The following is an 18553-nucleotide window of genomic DNA, read 5'->3' on the forward strand; positions in this document are numbered from 1 at the left end:
TCAGCAGAGAAGTATGGGGAAGAAGGAAATGGTAACCGGCTAATCTTTAACATGAATTTGAATGACAAAATAAAATTCCAAACTGAAAGTAAAATTACCTGCAGTCATTTTTTAGCTGACTGCTGCACATAAACACTAAAGAGACAACAACATAAATGCCAAACAGTTTGTACACTGGTTTTTCTTTAATCACTAAATACACTCTTTTGTTTTTTTCTTCCTCAGACCTTCACAAGGCTAGTAGAGTGGATGCCTAGTGACAAGAGAAAGGTGTCCTCTGGAACTTTAACCCCGCGTTATCCGAAAGATCCTCCTGCGGTTCAGAAGGAGATGCCAGACCATCATGGAGCAGTGGACAAGGGGAAGAACTCTGAACACACAGCCCAGAAAAAGGAGGAGACTCCTGGCCGTGGTGTCAGTCAACCTCTAGCCACAGGGGTCGCCAAACCCGTCCCCCGGCCACCCACACAGCAAGCCCCGTGCACGGCCGAGATCAAAACAATAGGGGCCTTCCCACCTCTGATGAGAGCCGTCTCCTGGGACACGGTGGGCTCCATGAACATAAGGAATACTGCTCCCAAAGGAGAGGAGAGTCTGTCCTTTCCTGACAAATCAAGGGAGTCTCTGTTTACGTCCTCTGGGTACAAGGACTTCCCTGTGCCACCTGGGACTGTTCAAAAACTGTCCAAATTCCGTGAGGTAATCCTTTGTTGTCTTTGGCCAACCTGATAACATGCTGTTTCAATAGTTTAATCTTCCTTTTATGGCTTTCTCTGAGATTTTAGGCCAGTTGTCAGAGTAAAGGAAATATGTCCCTGATTTAGCAAAATCACTATTTAAAATTTGGTTTATCGTTTTTATTCGTCTTCTAGGAGCACAAACTGGTGCGTAACCAGAGCATCTACAGCACAAAGCTTCCTGACCTGAGTGAAACCGTCGAGCAGGAACGAGGTGCGATCGTCTTGAGTCAGTCTATGCATAAGATTATTGCAGCTTATGTTTAGGGGCACCTATTGTAATCATTATTGTCCTATGATTTTTCATCCGCTCTGGAAGTCTATGGCAGCCAATGGAATCACTTGTGGGAAAGTTATGAAATTTGGCACTCACCTTTATGCTAATAACTATTGAACTGTAAGGGCTAGGGACAAAAAAATGTTCTCTGATTCCTTGGCTCAGGATGATTCGATTGCATCCTATGATGTAATTTTCTGTCAGGAAAATTTTCCAGCCATTACGAGTTTTCCGGAAAACTCCTCCTAGGCCATTGCTCTGATTTCCAGATCATCTTCAGACTATCCCGCCAATAGTTATGAATTCAGGTCGATTCGTCAAACCGTTCTTGAATAACGAATTTTGTTGAACAAATTTGATGAACACGGCAAAACTAATGTGAGGCTATATCTCCGCAACGCTTTAGCGAATTCTGACCATACTTAGTGAGTGTTATGACAACCATGACCTGAGGGTACATTCACAGTTTCGCCGCAGTGCCACCTAGTGGTAAGTAGATATGGAAAAATTGACATAACTTCTGGACGGTTGTGGCAAAATTCACAAAACTGGTCTCTTTAGAATTGTTGCAGCATGCCATGTCGAACGATACCCAATTTTCCCACATCAGCCATTTCATTTTTTTTTTTTCACAAAATGCTGTATTTTAAGAATGCTAGCGCCACCTTGTGGTCAAAAGTTATAATGAATTTTCCAAAACTGCTAATAACTTTTGATTAAATTAGCCTATTGTTATGAAACTGATCTTAATAGATTCATTGGGTCATGCTGAAAACATGCATATTTTGCCATAGTCAGAAAATATCCTGTCCACCATTTTGATTTTCATTTAAAACCTACTTTTCAAAATTCTCCTAGACCATTGGTCTGATTGAAAAGTAATTTATACATATCTGGACAAACATAAGCTTGAGTAAATCATGCAGGTAATTTCATTTTTAGGTGAACTACTCCTGTAAGTGAAGTAATCATTAAAGATTTGTTCTGCTTTTCACCAGAATATCCCATTAGCATTCTTCTGCTCAGGGTTATATATATATATATATTGCATCTAGCTGCCAAGGAATTATTTATATTCATAATTATTTGTTTAAATTAAAGTACAGAAATAACTAAAACTAAAACTGAAATAAAAGTTAATAGGAACTATATAGACATATAAAAATAAAATAAAAACTTACATTTTAAAATACAAAAGTAAACCTACATCCAAAAAATTTATAAAATATATAACAGTAAATCAATAATACTAAAATAACTTTGCCTCTACTCAGGTTTAGCTCTTTTGACAGGATCTAAGACACTGTCTATTACCAAAGACAATCATTTTGAATCATCCCTCAGTTTTTTTTTTTTTTTAAAGGCATTTATATTGCTTGTTTGGTACAAAATATTTGTTGTTATTTAAGTTGTTGTCTTCTGCTTTAGGCAGATGAATTATTTGGATTATGTGTTTTTTCTGTGTAAACCCGTTCTGGCATCTCACATCATGCATGAAAAATTGTAAATAACAGAGATTAAATTAGAATTATTAGTGATTTTATCTCATAATCTCATAAAATGAAAACACTTTTTAACATTATGTTCTATGCTGTTTTACAAATGCTGTCAGTAGAACTTAACCAATAATGAAAATTCTGTCATCATTATCTCACCCTATAAACCTCTTTGTTCTATTGAACACAAAAGAAGATATTTTGAAGAATGTTGTTAACCAAACAGTTGCTGGACCCCATTGACTTTAATAGTGTGAAAAAATACTATGAAATCAATTAATTTGATTATCGACATTCTTCAAAATATCTTCTTTTGTGTTCAATAGAATAGTGAGTATCCATTATGTGGGTGAATATTCATTTTACTGTTTTGAACCCAGAACATGAGGCAGAGATGTCACCCATTTTTTTAATGGGATTTAATGTGTCATTTTTTTGCATCTTAATATTCATAGACATTAGTAATCTCAACTATATTTAAGTGTACTGACCTGCTTTTTATTTATTAATCAAATTTTTTTTAATTCCATTGTAAAATAGGTGTAGGTGTATGTGTAGGTGTACCAAAGTGATTCAGCATAAGACAAAAACACAGTATGGAAAATTGATTTATTATGTACTCGCTAATCAGATTTGGAAATGTTCAACAGAAAAGTAACGTAGTGTACTTTTAAATATGCTGTGTTAAATCTTAGTAATTGTCTCTCAGGTCCACCCTCTCCTCTCATGAGCTCTCCCAGTGAAGAGGAGGCCAAAGAGAAACCTGACGCCATGCCCAACATTTCAGATGTCATGCTACGCAAGCTCAAACTGCACAGAGGTTTACCTGGCTGGTACGCTCATAAATCCATCATTATCAGTCACCTACTAATAATGCCCCACAACGAAAACCTTACAACCATAACATTTTCTCTCTTTTCTTCTGTTCCCCTCTTTTTTCGTTGCAGTGCACCCCCGCTCTCAGAGAAGGAAGTTGAGGTGTGTATATTCTTGAGTTTCATTTTTATATAAATGATTTTAGATGTATTTTTATTTGAAAAATGTCTTCATGACAATGAGATTATTCAACAAGTTTTACTTGTATTTGACCCTTGTTAGTTTTGGACTCTGTAACAAATGAAAATACAGTCCAGGGGTGCAGGAGTCATTATGTTGTCATAACTGCATGCTCCAGTTCATTCTGCTGTCCACAATGAGGCTGTTTTGATTTGTAAGTGAAGGCCATGGCTGAGCCTGGCTTAGGACATAGCAATTTGATAGGTTTTAGTGAGTTCCTGTCCCCTGTGAGGAAACTAGCATGCCTACAGTCTGCTCCCAGGATGACGCTAGTGAGGGTCAAGGGCTGGATGTACTTTCCTCTCTAATATTCAGACAATACTGGCTCTTCTGCTGCCGCTCTCTTTGATCCTGACGGTCAAGTTCCCATGATATTTCTGCTTTCATTAGTCCTGCTCCAGTTCTCAAAAGCACAACCTCATGTAAAGTCAAGTTGTTCATCTGTCATGTGTAGTAAACCCTACAAATGTGACAAATCAAATGTACACCACCATTCAAAAAACTGGGGTCTGTGCAGTATTTTTTTTATACTACTTTTCAGCAAGGACCTACTAAATTGATCAAAAGTTTTAGACTACTACTAAATTGATCAATGTTTCTTTAGCAGCAAAAATTTGAATGATTTATCAGGAATCATGTGACACTGAAGACTGGCTTTGTCATCACAGGAATAAACTACATTTTAAAATACACTACCAGTCAAACGTTTGGACATACTTTCACATCAAAGAGAACGGTTTTATAAAGTAAATGTAGCCTTGGTGAGATTTTTTAAGACATATACAGTAGTGTATTTTTCACAGTAATGTTAATCATATTTCTTTATGCACGTACATTGCATTCAAGGTACACATTTTACATTTTTGTCAATTCTTGCTTTCCCTGGGAATCGAACCCATGACCTTGGCATTGCTAGCGCCATGCTCTACTCATTGAGCTACAGGAAAGATTCTGTTCATGAAATGTTCATGTCTTTCTTTCTTCAGTGGAAATAAGTTTCTGAGGAAATGATTCCAGGATTTTTCTCAATGTAATGTTCAATTGCAACCAACGGTTTGAATGCCCAAATCAATGCAGTTTTAAAGCTTCGAAGGGCTTCAGAGGCTCTGCACGATCCCATACCAGGAATAGCATGTTATTTAACAAAACCATCAGTCATTTTCTAAAAAAATAAACATTTAGCGTATATACTTTTTAACCTAAATTGCTCCTTTTGTGCTGTTCTGTGAAATGTCACGAATTGCGTAATCACACCAGAATGGTCACACTAGACGTAGGCGGAAGTACCGCCCCGAGTGACCGTGCATAGACCAATACAAAAGCCCTAACACCTCCAACTTCAAAATTGTCAGACATCGTTTTTTAACCTTTTGTTTTTCTTTTTTTGCTGATGTGTGTTTGTATTAGTCTTCGCACGAGCACATTGTAAACATGGGGGCGGTACTTCAGCCTACGCCTAGCGTGACCTTTCTGACCTGATTACACAATCCGTTATGCGTCACAGAGCAGTGCAAAAAGAGCAATTTATGTAAAAAAAGTGTATATATTTCGCTAGAATAAGACCCTATTCCTTGTCTGGGATCGTGCAGAACTATTTGAAGTGAAGTCCATTATATGGAGACAAATCCTGAAATGTTTTCCTCAAAAAACGTAATTTCCTTTACACTGAAGAAAGAAACACATGAACATCTTGGATGACGTGGGGGTAAGTAAATGATCAGGAAATGTTCATTTTGAAGTGAACTAATCCTTTAATGGCCCTGTTTGCTGTCTTCTCCCTGCAGAACGCCTTTGTGCAGCTGTCCCTGGCATTCCGCAATGACAATTACACGCTGGAGTCGCGGCTGAAACAGGCGGAAAGGGAGCGCATGCTGACTGAGGAAAACACGGAGAAGGAACTGGAAGAGTTTAAAGGCAGTCTCAAGGTCAGACCTAAATGCAATCAGCCCACATAAACACACATGTTGGGAATAAACTGGAATATAGCTTGATTTTTTTATTAATTTTTTGTCTGCTGTCCATTCCAGAGCACTGTGTCAGTGTGGCAGAATGTTGAGCAGCGTGAGTTTTACCAGCAACTCTTAGAAACGATCGCCGTATTGCATCGCCTGACAAACCGCCTCTCCAGCAGGGCTGAAATGGTGGGAGCCGTGCGGCAGGTGAGAAGCTCATCATTGCAGCATCATAACTTCCTGTGAACATCTAAAGCTGCGGTCACATAGTGTAGCGATGTTTGGAGCACAGCTCACACAGAAGCCTCTTTTAGGGTGGGGAACTTTTTTACCCTCAAGATGTGGTTGACATGCAAAAACAGGTCCATTGTCAATAGCATAGAGATTTCTGCTCACATAGTAGGCACTTTCAATCCAAGCAGCTGTACTGAACAACATGAACACGAGCTAAATCTCCTAGGGGAACTTTTTCAACCTTAAGCGGAGCTATCGAATCCACAGATTCCTTTTGAAATGACTTTTGAAATGATTTCGCCCACGAGCAACAGTAAATGTGACCTCACCTTCACGCGAAACTGTTTCACATACTGTGATTCCTATTAAAACAGGATTTTGCCCTCAAAATGTGCCAAAAAATGTTAAAATCCAGTTATTTCAATATGAATTCACGTGATCAGGACTATTCCCTATTGAAAATAACAGCATATAATAATAATAATAATAATAATAATCTTTTTTAAGATTTTATTTATAATGCACTTTTCATTCCGAAGAATCTCAAAGTGCAACAAAGGGGGGAAAAAATAACAAAAAAATGAATAACAAGTAAAAATATAGAATACTACAAACAATCAACCAACACAGAAAACAGAACAGAAACAGAGCTGATGGTGAACAGAAACAGAGCTGATGGTGAACAGAAACAGAGCTGATGGTGAACAGAAACAGAGCTGATGGTGAACAGAAACAGAGCTGATGGTGAACAGAAACAGAGCTGATGGTGAACAGAAACAGAGCTGATGGTGAACAGAAACAGAGCTGATGGTGAACAGAAACAGAGCTGATGGTGAACAGAAACAGAGCTGATGGTGAACAGAAACAGAGCTGATGGTGAACAGAAAACAGCTGATGGTGGAAGTCTCTGTTAGCTCCGCAGCACACTGTGGTCCACTCCATGTTTTAGATTTCCCCCAGCGGCAGTGTGTCCCGATGACATTGTTGAGGCATGACAGCTGAAGACCAGATGATGGGTCTTCATGACGATTCAAACGATGGGGATCGCCGCAGCACCATGCAGGAGGCAGAACATTTTCCGGGCACTTCTGTGGACACACCGGGGTCGGCGCAGAAGTCCAAGCCGCTCCACGGCCGCAATGCAGGACGGAACAGCGGCGCAGCCGAGAAGCGGAACATCCCAACATCATGCCGGACGCCGATGACGATGGCCCGAATGACGCTAGCCCGGTGCAAACTTCAGCCACCATGCAGCTTAAGCCCAAGAGAGACCACCAGTGAGCAGTCGCGGCGAGAAACATCAAATGTCCTCCAAACCAGAACCAACCGCAGCAATTCAAACATAAACATCAGAGAAGCGGTTGAAAACGGCGAAAATGACGAACAACGTCCTCTCAGTGGCTGCCAGCAATCAGCAACAGTCCCAATTGTAGCTCTGACTGTTAGACTAGTCACAAACATAAGGAAATAAAATAAAATCTAAATCTAATAGTACATTAACATGATTTGTGGGTGGAGAAGCGGCGAACAGACAACGCCAGCGTCCTCTCCCCCACGTTGCCTCACATCATATCAGCATATGCTGATTATGTATGGTTTGACGCATGGTAGCTGGTTTGAGCTGGTTTATGCTGGTCCTTAGTTGGTCATGAGCTAGTTTAAGCTGGTCCTGTGCTGGAACTAGTTGCTCAGGACCAGCTTAGAACCAGCACTTGACCTGCTTAAACCAGCTCATGAACCAACTAAAGACCAGCATAAACCAACTAAGGACCAGCATAAACCAGCTCAAACCAGCTGCCATTCTTCAAAACATACCTAACCAGCATATGCTGTTTTTTTCAACAGGGTTGTGTGAAGGTGTGGTCACATTTACCATTGCTCAGTTTTGTGGATCAAAATGATAATGACTGGTCATTACAATAGGAATCCACATGAATGGGGCTATATCTTCATTACTAGATGGCGTTTTCATTTCAAAACAATCACCATCTACGCTATAATTTTCAAGCGTTTTTTTAAAAGTTTCTCATCCAGACAGAAACGTCGGAAAGCGCTAAATTCCCCTTACTGTGTATGCATGAAACCTCATAAGCTCACTGAGATGATACGGACGGAACAGACCTAATAAAGTTCTTATGGCTGGATTTGTCAAAAAATATTTTTGGCAGGATCTATTTAGACCTTTATATGTTTGGTCTAAAATGCAACTACCCTCATGTTTTGCCACAGAACAGCAATTGCGATTACATTTTCTGTCATCTTTGCAGGACTGTGATATGAAGAGTGTACAAAGTAACATATTTTAGCAACTTTGCAAAAGTGAGTATATAGCAGGCACAATAGTGGTATAAACATACAGTACATATCTATAGGTTCAACATGCATCACATGACTAAACATGCATCATCATTTTCCAAAACCTTAGTTTGGACAGGTTTGGATTCACAGTTCAAACTACAACGCAATTAACTACAATTTATCCACTTAAGTGTTTTCAAAAAGCTCTCTTTTCGCAGGACAAAGACACAGACTCTGTGTGGACGGAAGGCCAAAACAGAGAGAAAAAGATGCATTTTTCAAAATGAAAACATGTTAGTCTGGACAAGGACTGGCAGTTTCGCATGAGGGCCAAAAAGTTCTCCACACAGAGTGAACTCATGTTCTAGTTGGTCGCACAATTTCGCTGCTTTGACTGCTTGGTTTGAAAGTGACTTCTGTGTGAGCAGTGCTTCGTACATCACTACACTGTTGACAATGGACCTTTTTTGCACTTTTTTGAATTTGTGGGAAATTTCCCTTCAGGGTCTCTCTCTGCATTTCAAGTGCTCTTCATGTTTTCATGAGAAAACTATCCCTTGTCTTGGTGGAGTAGAGGGGGCACTAGATGGGAATGTTTATTTCCTGGCAGATAAGAGATGTTTGTGATAGATTTAGCTAAGTGTCATGCTTGTCCTTAGGTTAATGTGCAAGCTAAAGTAAACTAAGTTAGCAGAGAAGGACTCAGGGGTATGTCTATTGCTAGCGGTGACACTATAAGGCCCTGCATGGGTTCACTGCAAGAATCATTACCTTAACTTACCACGCCTTGCTCTTTCATCCCAAAACTTAATAGTGACTGATATGTGTGATTGATGAGTGATATTTTATGTTGCAGATGCCTTAGAATGATCAGATTAACACCCTTGATACTCATCACATTAATACATTCGTTTTAAGTCTACTTTTGCATAACAACCTGACAGTCATACTGGCCTAAAAGGAGTTTGTGACACAGATTTGAAATATTTGATAATTTACTTGACGTCATTTAAGACTATATTAACATCATTGATGGTCCAGCAACAACCAGAGACCTAGCAACTTCTACAGTATATCCATTTTTGGGAGATAACATTTTATTTTAATAATATTATCCTGTATGGAAGCTTCTGCCATGGAATAAAAAGTAACCAGTGGGTAATTGTAAACTTTTTACCTTACAATTCAGAATTATTATTATTTTTTTTAATTATCATTGTGATTTTATATCTCGCAATTCTCACTTTAGGCCAGATTTGTGGGAACAGCTTGCACCAGCACAAACACTCTTTTGCTATTGAAAAACTACTGTCAGGATTTACTAAGGGCTTGAAGTGAAAAAAAATCTGAAAATATGCATATGCATTTGTAGGAGTTTCCATTTCAGACGCAAAATTTATGTAAGGAGAGTATTTAAATGAATCGTGCAAAGTGATTTACTTAGGTTTATGCATGTTCATTTACTAGTGTTTGCGGCATTATTTACCACCCAAAAAAAAAACATGTCTTAAACCAGACGCTAATTTGCGCTGCTCTTGGTAGATTGTGTTGATTATTATGAAAATGATCCAGCTGCGTCTGTGTGCTTTAATTTGCATGTTGTCGGTAGATCACACACTGAACTTTCCTCTCACATCTGTGCTTTTTTGGGAATTGCACTCTCATGCTAATTTGCCCTGTTTAGTAAATCGGGAAAATCTATTTCTTGCTATTGCAAGGTTACATCACGCCAATCTGACTTTTTTTCTCCCAATTGTGAGTTTATATCTCGCAATTATGAGGGAAAAAATTCTGAATTTTGAATAAAGTCACAGGTACCCTTGTTATTTTTTTTTACTAAAAACCCAGTGTTCTGCAGAAGCACAGTACACAGTGGATTGTGTGTATGATAATGTACCCTTGCTTTGGCCATGGCAGGAGAAGAGAATGAACAAGGCCACTGAGGTTATGATGCAGTACGTGGAGAATCTGAAGAGGACGTACGAGAAGGACCACGCTGAGCTGATGGAGTTCAAGAAGCTCGCCAACCAAAACTCCAACCGCTGCTATGGGGGTTCAATAGACACTGGAGGTAAAAAAAGCTTTGAAGCCATTATCCAGGACTTCAAAACCGCAGTTGTTTCCCCCCAAAAAAAACATGCCTGTTTCATATTTCACTTATGCTTTTTATGCAGATGATGGTGTTCCACGTACATCAAGGTCCATGTCTCTGCAAATGGGAAAGGTAGGCAGTAGTCTGTTCCTAAAGAATTCAAGAAAGGGTTCTTCTAACTAAAACAGGAAGTTTTTTAAATTGTCAATAGCTTTTAGTTTACCATTAGATTTGCTTGCTAGTCAGATCAAGGCAGTGTTAGGAAGAACAGTTTCATTGGACACAAATTTGGATATGCCTCGAAGTACAAGATGACACTTGTTAATGGTGAGACTTTAAGTCACGTAGGAGAACTCGCATTATATTTAAAGTAACTACACTGCTGACAAATGTAATTGCTGAAACAAAGGTGCTGCAAAAACCATTGAAAATCCTTTATTTCTAATAATGTACCAATAACATCAGTAATGTAGATCAGAGACGGAGAGAACGTGAGTAAAAGTGTTCATAGGATGAAGTATTTAGTTTCAGAGTGTGTCTTTGTCTCTCTTAAGGCTTTGCCCCGACGGAGAGTCAGTGTGGCTGTAGTTCCCAAGTTTAATCTACTCAACATCCCGGGGCAGACGGCAGCCACCGCTGGCCCTAACATTGCACCCGGTGCACTTCCTGTAGTGGTGAGTCCTATCTCAAGTGCACTGCTTAGTCAGCTGTTGTTATAGCCTGTCAGCACACACGTGTAATAAATGATGCTTTATCTTTACGTTTCCTACATGTGGCATATCATCAAGGTGACCGTTTGAGCACAAAGCCATTCATCAAAATGAGACCTTCAGGATTTCTTACTTGATTGTGTTCTGCTTTTGTTTTAAGTGTGAGGCAAACACCATTAAGAATGGCAGTTCGTCAGACCCTACACAACAAGATGTGCCGGACAAACCGTAAGTCACTGCCTTTCTCGACTTTGTTTGTTATGCTGTGGAACTGGACTGTATTCCTAGACAACCTAGGTCACCTCAGTTTGCTTAAAACAATGGATCAGTTTGAGCCTCATCAAAATACTTGCATGTTTACATTGTAGATAGGAAACTAATCTAAAGAAGCTTATTCACCTATACTCTTGAAAATAAAGGTTCCTAAAGGGAGTTGTCACAGAGATGCCATAGAAAAACTAGTTTGAGTTATCCCAAGAGCATTTTGAATATGTGAATAAAAGCCTAAATTAAATAAGTTCATCATATAAAGCAATCAAGTCTTTGGACTAAACCGCTCAATTCATATGGATTCGTTTTAATGATCTCTTTATGAACTTTTTGAAGCGTCAATATGGTAGTTGCGTAGCTGTCAATGGAGGGACAGAAAGCTCTCAGATTTCATCAAAAAGATCTTCATTTGTGTTCTGAAGATAAGCAAAAGTCTTACGCATTTGGAAAGACATGAGGTTGAGGAAATAAAAGGGTCCTAACCAGGGCCACATGGAATCTGTGGAATTTTTTTGTGATTTCTGGTCGATTTGGGTTTTAAACGCGTTAAAAAGATCTACAAATATTGGAACTGAAAGCATTATAAATAAAATATAAAATATTCACTTCTTAACTGTTATTTAAGGTTTACAATACATATCCAAATAGTAAAAAAAAAAAAAAAACAAAGCTTGATCTCTCTTATTGCAGGCTACATCCATTTCTTTAACTCCTCCATGGTCAATTTTATTTGAGATATTTAAATATCGTTCTCTCACACAAAAAAAATCACATCAGTAAGCGCACCTACCCCTCACAATCACGCACGCGATTGTGTTTGCTCAAATGACGGACACTACAAGTTTTCTGCTGAATTCTGTGCGTGCAGATTCCGTGTGGGCCTGGTCATAACACACATAGTTTCTGCCAATCTCATTTTAATTGAGTAGCTATAGAGTAATACTGCATCCTTCATATCTCTGAAGAGTCTTTATTTTTATTATATTTATAAAAGACAGATATATCCCAAAGGAGACCTTAACTTTAACCCAAGACCAATCGGACATCATCACTTTTACATCACTTCTTGCCGTCGTAGAATCGTATTAGTTTGGACATCCGCTACCCCACCAGCAGTGGCCTGAATGGTTAAGGGATGCTTTATTTTTTCTTAAACTAGAAAAGGTTAAATTTACGTTGAAATTTTACTTAAAATGGCAGCCCTTTGTGACATATTATGAGAATCTTAAAGTATTGCCTGAAGTATGAGACACCTTTTTATTTTATATTCTACTTTTTTTCCTTCTTTTTTCCCCCTCTCTTTTCTTTCTTTTCTTCATCATCATTATTATTATTATTATTATTATTATTATTATTATTATTATCATTAATATTATTTTTATGGGTTTAATCAAATCAGTGGTCAACTACCTTAATGGGGTAGGAACTGAGGAGCGTGTTCAACAGTTGTGAAAATGAACATTTAAAGCCTGACTAACCAACTGCTCTTTAAATGTGGGTATGCAGATCTGTGCTTGTTTTTTAGTGTGTGAATTCCTAACTCTTTTGTAGAAATTTTTATAGAACTTTTTTTGTAGAAGGGAGAAAAGAAGGGGAAACGTTGTTATCCTAGAACGTGGTTAAATATAATTTCTATATATATATATTTTTTTAATTTTAATAAAAAACTAATTTTTTATTTTATTTTATTATTCATATTTCTGTTTGTATGTGTGGGTGGGTGGGGGGGGTGTTCTAGTTGTTTAAGATAAAATGAAACTTAACTGTTTTACCTCCTGTAAAATGTTACTTATTAGATCCTTCAAAAAAAATATTTGTCAAAAAAAAAAAGACAGTTATACCGATTCTCTCAGGAGGCGTGTTGTGGGAGGAGCAAAGAGTCACGAGCACACACACACATATACACACAATATGTCATCATATTATACCTGGATAACTTTTGATTCACTATACGTTCTTCGTGTTGTTGAACTTATATGCACTTACGCGCCGATCTGATGCAGTTTCACTCACCGCTGTGGTTTCCACTCACGACCGGTATCTTTTATCGCTGAGACCGCTCCATCTTTCAGTTTCAAACGATCTGCAAATCCAGCGTCGAACTGGGCCATGTTTATAAAACATTTGTCACTGAAACAAACACATTTGCACAGCTCCGTTTCTGCTCCCGGAAAAACAAACTGCATCCACTGTTCCCTTAACACTAGGTTCTTTGGGAAGCTGGAGGTTATCTTTCCCTCACAACCAAGAACACACTTCTTTGGTGACATGTTGATTTAGTGATCTAACGAAAATCAACAATATCTGTTTTACCTTCCTAAACAGCTCCTTCCTCCCAGGTTTCAGCACCAGTGTTATGGGAAGAAGGAAGCAGGAACCGGAAAACATTGAACACTTTAATAAAAATACACAAAATGAATGTAAAGCAGGCAGCCCCTAACAAATGGCTGCCGCATACATCAAATAAAACAGACAAAACACAACATAAAGTCCAGGCCTGGTCCTCTCTCGTCCTTCACTGTCGTCGCTCCTCCGTTCATGCAGCTGAAGCTCCTCCATGAGATACGAGACCGGTGCGGCGCGCAGCTGTGTGGTAATCATTATTAATCACCACACCGTTTATAACATCATACAGGACCATACTCAAAACAAAACAAAATGTTACGAAACGTATACAAATACAGAAGGAGTGTATTTCATAATATAAAGAAGCACTTTAAAGAACCTTTTGTGATTGGAAATAAAGTTTTTTTTTTATTGGCATTAATGGTTCCCACGAAGAACCTTTAATTTCCAAAGAACCTTTCCATTGCACAAAAGGTTCTTTATAGTGATTTTATATTTAAAAAAATATTCTCCACACTAAAACAAAATGGTTCTTTTAAGAAATGTTCACTTAAAGGTTATTTGGAGAACCACATTTGGTAGTTCGCTGGCATTGCTGTGAAAACCCCTTTTAGAACCTTTAAGACTGGATCCGTGGAACCACAGATGCCAATAAAGAATGCATGGCAAATAAAAGTTTATAACTTACCAAATCTTCTCATTTTTCTCTGTGCTTAAAATAGCACACAAGAATCCCACAAAAGTCCCCTCTGCAGTCAATTTAACATCCTATTTTGTGATTAAATCTAAACATTTGGACAGGAATGTTTGACAAAAAGCAGTCATCAGTGTCCGACCATATTGTTTTAGTAAGAAAAGGCAAAGAGCTCGTCACCGGACTGTCATATCCAAATGCCGGGTTTTAACTCAAAGACAGACAGACAATAACAATCTGGTAACATGCATACTATATTTTAAACTGAGTGCTGTTTAAAGACCTCCCAAAGGACATGTTTAAACCTTTCATGTCACACCTTTGTCAGAGCTGCAGTGGTATGTGTGCCATGTACCTTTCAGTGGTATTCAAGAATCTCTTTTAGGGCAGAGGTTATTTTTGTTATTACCTGTGTTTATGGTCTGAGAGAGCTGTTGTTCCCACACATCTGCGTAATGGCAATTTTTTTATTGCTCCATCTCTGTCTTTCCTTTCCTATGTGAAACAAAGCAGTGGAAACCCTCTGACGGAGCAGGAAAGTGAAGCAACGCCAACCAAAGTTGTCTGCAGTCCAGAGAAGATTTCAGAAGAGATCAAAGCCAAGATTGAAGAAGAAGCGTTTAATAAAGGGTAACAGCCTTGGCACACTGAATGCTTACATTGTGCATAGTTGCAAAACATTCTCTAGAAACAGTGCCAATTTCATTTGAAAAGCAGAGTTGGGGGGAAATGGGGACCACCTCAGTTTTGATTAGTTATAAACAAATATGTGGGTTACACTTTTTTTTCAATGGTCAACTTTAGACAATCTGCTAACTATAATTAACATATAATTAGTCACTTAATTAGAATATCATCAAAAAGTTGATTTATTTCATAAATTCCATACAAAAAGTGAAACTTGTATAATATATTCATATACACAGATTTTTGAGGATTATAACTGACAACTAAGGAAAATCCCAAATTGAATGAATATAATATACAAGTTTCACTTTTTGAATGGAATCAAAAGCACGTTCAGATAATTAAACCTAATTAAACACAAGTGGAGCACATTAAGCTAATCAATCTAATCAACGATAAGAGGTGTACATATACAACAGATTTACCTTCTCTCGTTGACCATTTTTATTTTAGCATCCCTCCACCACCTCATCTCCTCACTTTAACTTAATCAGATGTCAACACAATCCATAAGGGAGGGGGTACTCTGGGTTCCGGCAAAAAAATTCAGAGCCCTCCTCTTGACAGCACGCCAAATACGCATTATCTTTACTCTATTTAATTTGATGTAAGTGTAAACTCGTGAAACATTTATAGGAAAGTTTATGTCAGGTTTTGTTGCTGATTTGAAATATGTTATTTATTTGTACGGTTGGGTATCATTTGGGTTTTTTACGATTCCGGTGCCAAACCGGTACTTTTAAAACGGTACCGGTGCCTTAACCGATCCTTTAAAAAAAAAAAAGAGCCACAAAACGACGGTGGATGACATTAAAGAATGGCTTTTTATTGATTTAAAAAATAAATATTATTCTTTAAATTAAACATTTTATTAAAAGTTTAAAGTATACTTAAATATATAAATAGATACAAAACAAAATTTACTTAAATTCACAGTAAAAGCTAAAGCCACCTGACCCAACTACAGTAGGCCTAATTTAACACTAGCACTAATAATAGGGGAGACTAGGGACAGTTGTAACAGGGGGCGGTTATAACGCCTTAAAATCCTCCAATCAGAGATGACCTAGAGTGATGACACTCACTCTCCACATGCTCAGTTAGTTTCCCTCCATTTTCAAAAAGGAAGCCACATTTAAAACTTCCTGATGGAGTTGTCCACAAAAGGTTGTTTTTGAGGTTAAAAAATTACTTTTCTTTCTGATGTCCTTTTTTGGATGATGTCATAAGATCAAATGTCTATGAATTCAAACCAGTATTATTAGAATCACTGTGTTGTAAGCTAAAAATAGAAATGGCTAGCTAACAAGTGCCAAACTAGCAGTCAAGCTAGCTCACATGAGATTAAAACTTGGTTGGTGATACTGGGATGGTTGTAACACCCTGTCAAGCTATGATGAATCAAACTAAAAAGAAACATGCATAGTTTTCCTTTAATTTGCAAATTAAAAGTGAAATGGGCACTGTACATTGCAAATTAATTGGAAAATGCCACTTTAAGGTAATTTTTATATATATATATATATATATATATATATATATATATATATATAAATTATTTTCTTGCCTTATCATTTGACAGTTTCACCTCTTTTTGGTCATGTAGTTTGAAAAGGAATACGATTGTTAGATTTAATCACCGCTGGTTGCGTGATTTATTGCAATGCTTTTTTTTCTCAGCTGGTCTGAACAAAAGTGGCAGACATGTTTGTTACCTGTTCAGATGACATTTTCCAGTGAAACATTATTTTGGTCATACTCCAACACACAGAATCTGTGATTCTGAAGTACAGTATCCACAGCGTTGCGGTGACTGACAGCCACACACACACACTCCTCAGAACATTAGATTCATCCGCGCTGAGGAGACGCCGACACACAGCCCACTTAAAGATGATAATTCCACAAATAACTGCAGCTGCAGGTTTCAAACAGAGATGGCGACAAAGAGGCAACACTTACAGTCCGCAGCTTTAATGTGTCCTTGCTGAATAAAATAATTAATTTCTTAAAATAAAATAAAAATCTGTAAATAAAACGTAGAGAAATGTTTTACTTCTGTCATTCTTTTAAATGTGAATAAACCATAATTTCTAAAGTGGTAAATGTCAGGATTAAACAAAGACAAAATCTGCATATTCTTAGAAGATTCATAGAGCGTTTGGTGGGGGACTCACATACACCACAAAAGCATATTTTGATTTCAGTAAAAGCTAAATGAAACAGCATGCTGCATAAATGTTTCCTGAAAATGATCGTATTTAAGCTGTGCAAAATAAAATAAGTTTCTACAGTACATGAATAAATCTACTTTATTATAATGAACTTCACTGTAGATTCCAAGAAGGACTGAAGAGGTGTAAAGAACTTCAGGAGCTGAAGGAGGAGGAAGAGAAAGCAGAAGAGAAGCAGGAGTCTGAAGAGGAAATTACAGGAAATGCTGATAAAGACAGGAAGTCTAATAGGTAACCCTGACTTCAAATTGTTTGGCTGTCACATCATGTCCAATAGCTCTCCAGTCATGTTGCTTTTGTGCTTTATTTCAGCAGGTTTGAGGAGGCATTAGAGCTCGTTGACCGGATATGCCCAAAATTCTTCCGACGCAATCGGGTGCTTTGGATTGTCCTCACCCTGTTCTTTGCTTTATTCATATTGGTCAACGTCATAAACTTCTTCAGTAGCCGCTACAGCGACATCGGAGACACGTCAGCGGAGAAGTCGGCCATTCCAGGCAAGAAGAAGTTTTTTGGACTGAATGTCGGGTCGAAGACTCCTGCCCCAGAATGACACAGCTCATGTGGTTTCCACGAGTCTTTCACACTGCATTTAGTGAATAGCAGAACTACCTGTTATTGTTTAGGGACCAAGTGTGCTTAGATGACAGATCAGATGTGCATCGATAGGGAAAGTTATCGCGGAAAAACGTTTTATGCGACTAATGTCACATTTGATATACGATTTTGCCACTCAAACCTTATGATTAAACTTCTCAGGTTTTGTGAAATATATATTTGAAATATTAACTACGATATTTAATACAGGATTTGGTACAGTTGTCTATGTTGTTTATTTGAATTGACATTCCAAGGTAGATCCTGAAGTGCAATATTTTGCGACTGGTAGTGGACAGTTGTGTGTGGGCTTGTGCCTTCTCTGATTTTAATAGTTCAGAATTTTTCACAACTTTGAAGAGCACTTTTAACTAGCATGAACGAATTCATATTTGCACATGTGTGCTTGTGTTTACTGTTGTGCCACTTCACCTTGTAATAAAGGTGCTTGAAAATCACACGTCGTTGTTTCTAGAGTAGGCTACGGTGTTATTTATTATTGCTCCAGTTTATAAAAATAAAAAAAATAAAAATTGCTAAATTATAATTACATGATTGCAACACAAGACGTTTAAATTATGAGATAAAATGTCACGTAATTTAGACTTTTTTGTTGCATTTATGACATATTTATGATTTACCCAAGCATGATTTGTTTTTTCTTATGTGGTAGAAATGTCCTTTCATGATCAGTTTATCTCATCATTTTGACTTTTTATGTCAAAATTATGACTTCTACTCACTTAAAGGTGCACTGTGTAAGTTTTCTGCGCCTATTCAAAACAAAGGTGTAGTTTGATGGACAGCAAGTTTGAGCGCAGAATCTTGGGACATGTGGTCTTCACCTCACAGCCGGTGGAGACGAATCGGGAT

The 18553-nt window shown here is 37.9% G+C and overlaps 1 protein-coding gene across 8 annotated transcripts in view; it reads left to right on the forward strand.

Moving 5' to 3' along the window:
* mrvi1 (murine retrovirus integration site 1 homolog) overlaps positions 1 to 18138 on the forward strand; it is an 80174-nt gene extending 62036 nt beyond the window's left edge. For 6 of the 8 annotated variants that reach the window (XM_067413235.1, XM_067413579.1, XM_067413661.1 and 3 more), the window contains 13 exons: positions 226 to 699; positions 873 to 951; positions 3220 to 3343; positions 3458 to 3488; positions 5351 to 5491; positions 5594 to 5725; positions 9968 to 10121; positions 10225 to 10274; positions 10697 to 10816; positions 11013 to 11080; positions 14673 to 14792; positions 17186 to 17314; positions 17396 to 18138. In XM_067413235.1, the coding sequence (XP_067269336.1) occupies positions 226 to 699; positions 873 to 951; positions 3220 to 3343; positions 3458 to 3488; positions 5351 to 5491; positions 5594 to 5725; positions 9968 to 10121; positions 10225 to 10274; positions 10697 to 10816; positions 11013 to 11080; positions 14673 to 14792; positions 17186 to 17314; positions 17396 to 17636 (1863 nt within the window). In that variant the 3' untranslated portion in view covers positions 17637 to 18138. The remainder of the gene's footprint in view (positions 1 to 225; positions 700 to 872; positions 952 to 3219; positions 3344 to 3457; positions 3489 to 5350; positions 5492 to 5593; positions 5726 to 9967; positions 10122 to 10224; positions 10275 to 10696; positions 10817 to 11012; positions 11081 to 14672; positions 14793 to 17185; positions 17315 to 17395) is intronic. The other 2 variants (XM_067413490.1, XM_067413399.1) reach the window with 2 other exon arrangements.
* The last annotated feature ends 415 nt before the right edge of the window (positions 18139 to 18553 follow it).

Source organism: Pseudorasbora parva, chromosome 1, assembly GCF_024679245.1.
Source record: "Pseudorasbora parva isolate DD20220531a chromosome 1, ASM2467924v1, whole genome shotgun sequence".
Taxonomy (NCBI): Eukaryota; Metazoa; Chordata; class Actinopteri; order Cypriniformes; family Gobionidae; genus Pseudorasbora; species Pseudorasbora parva.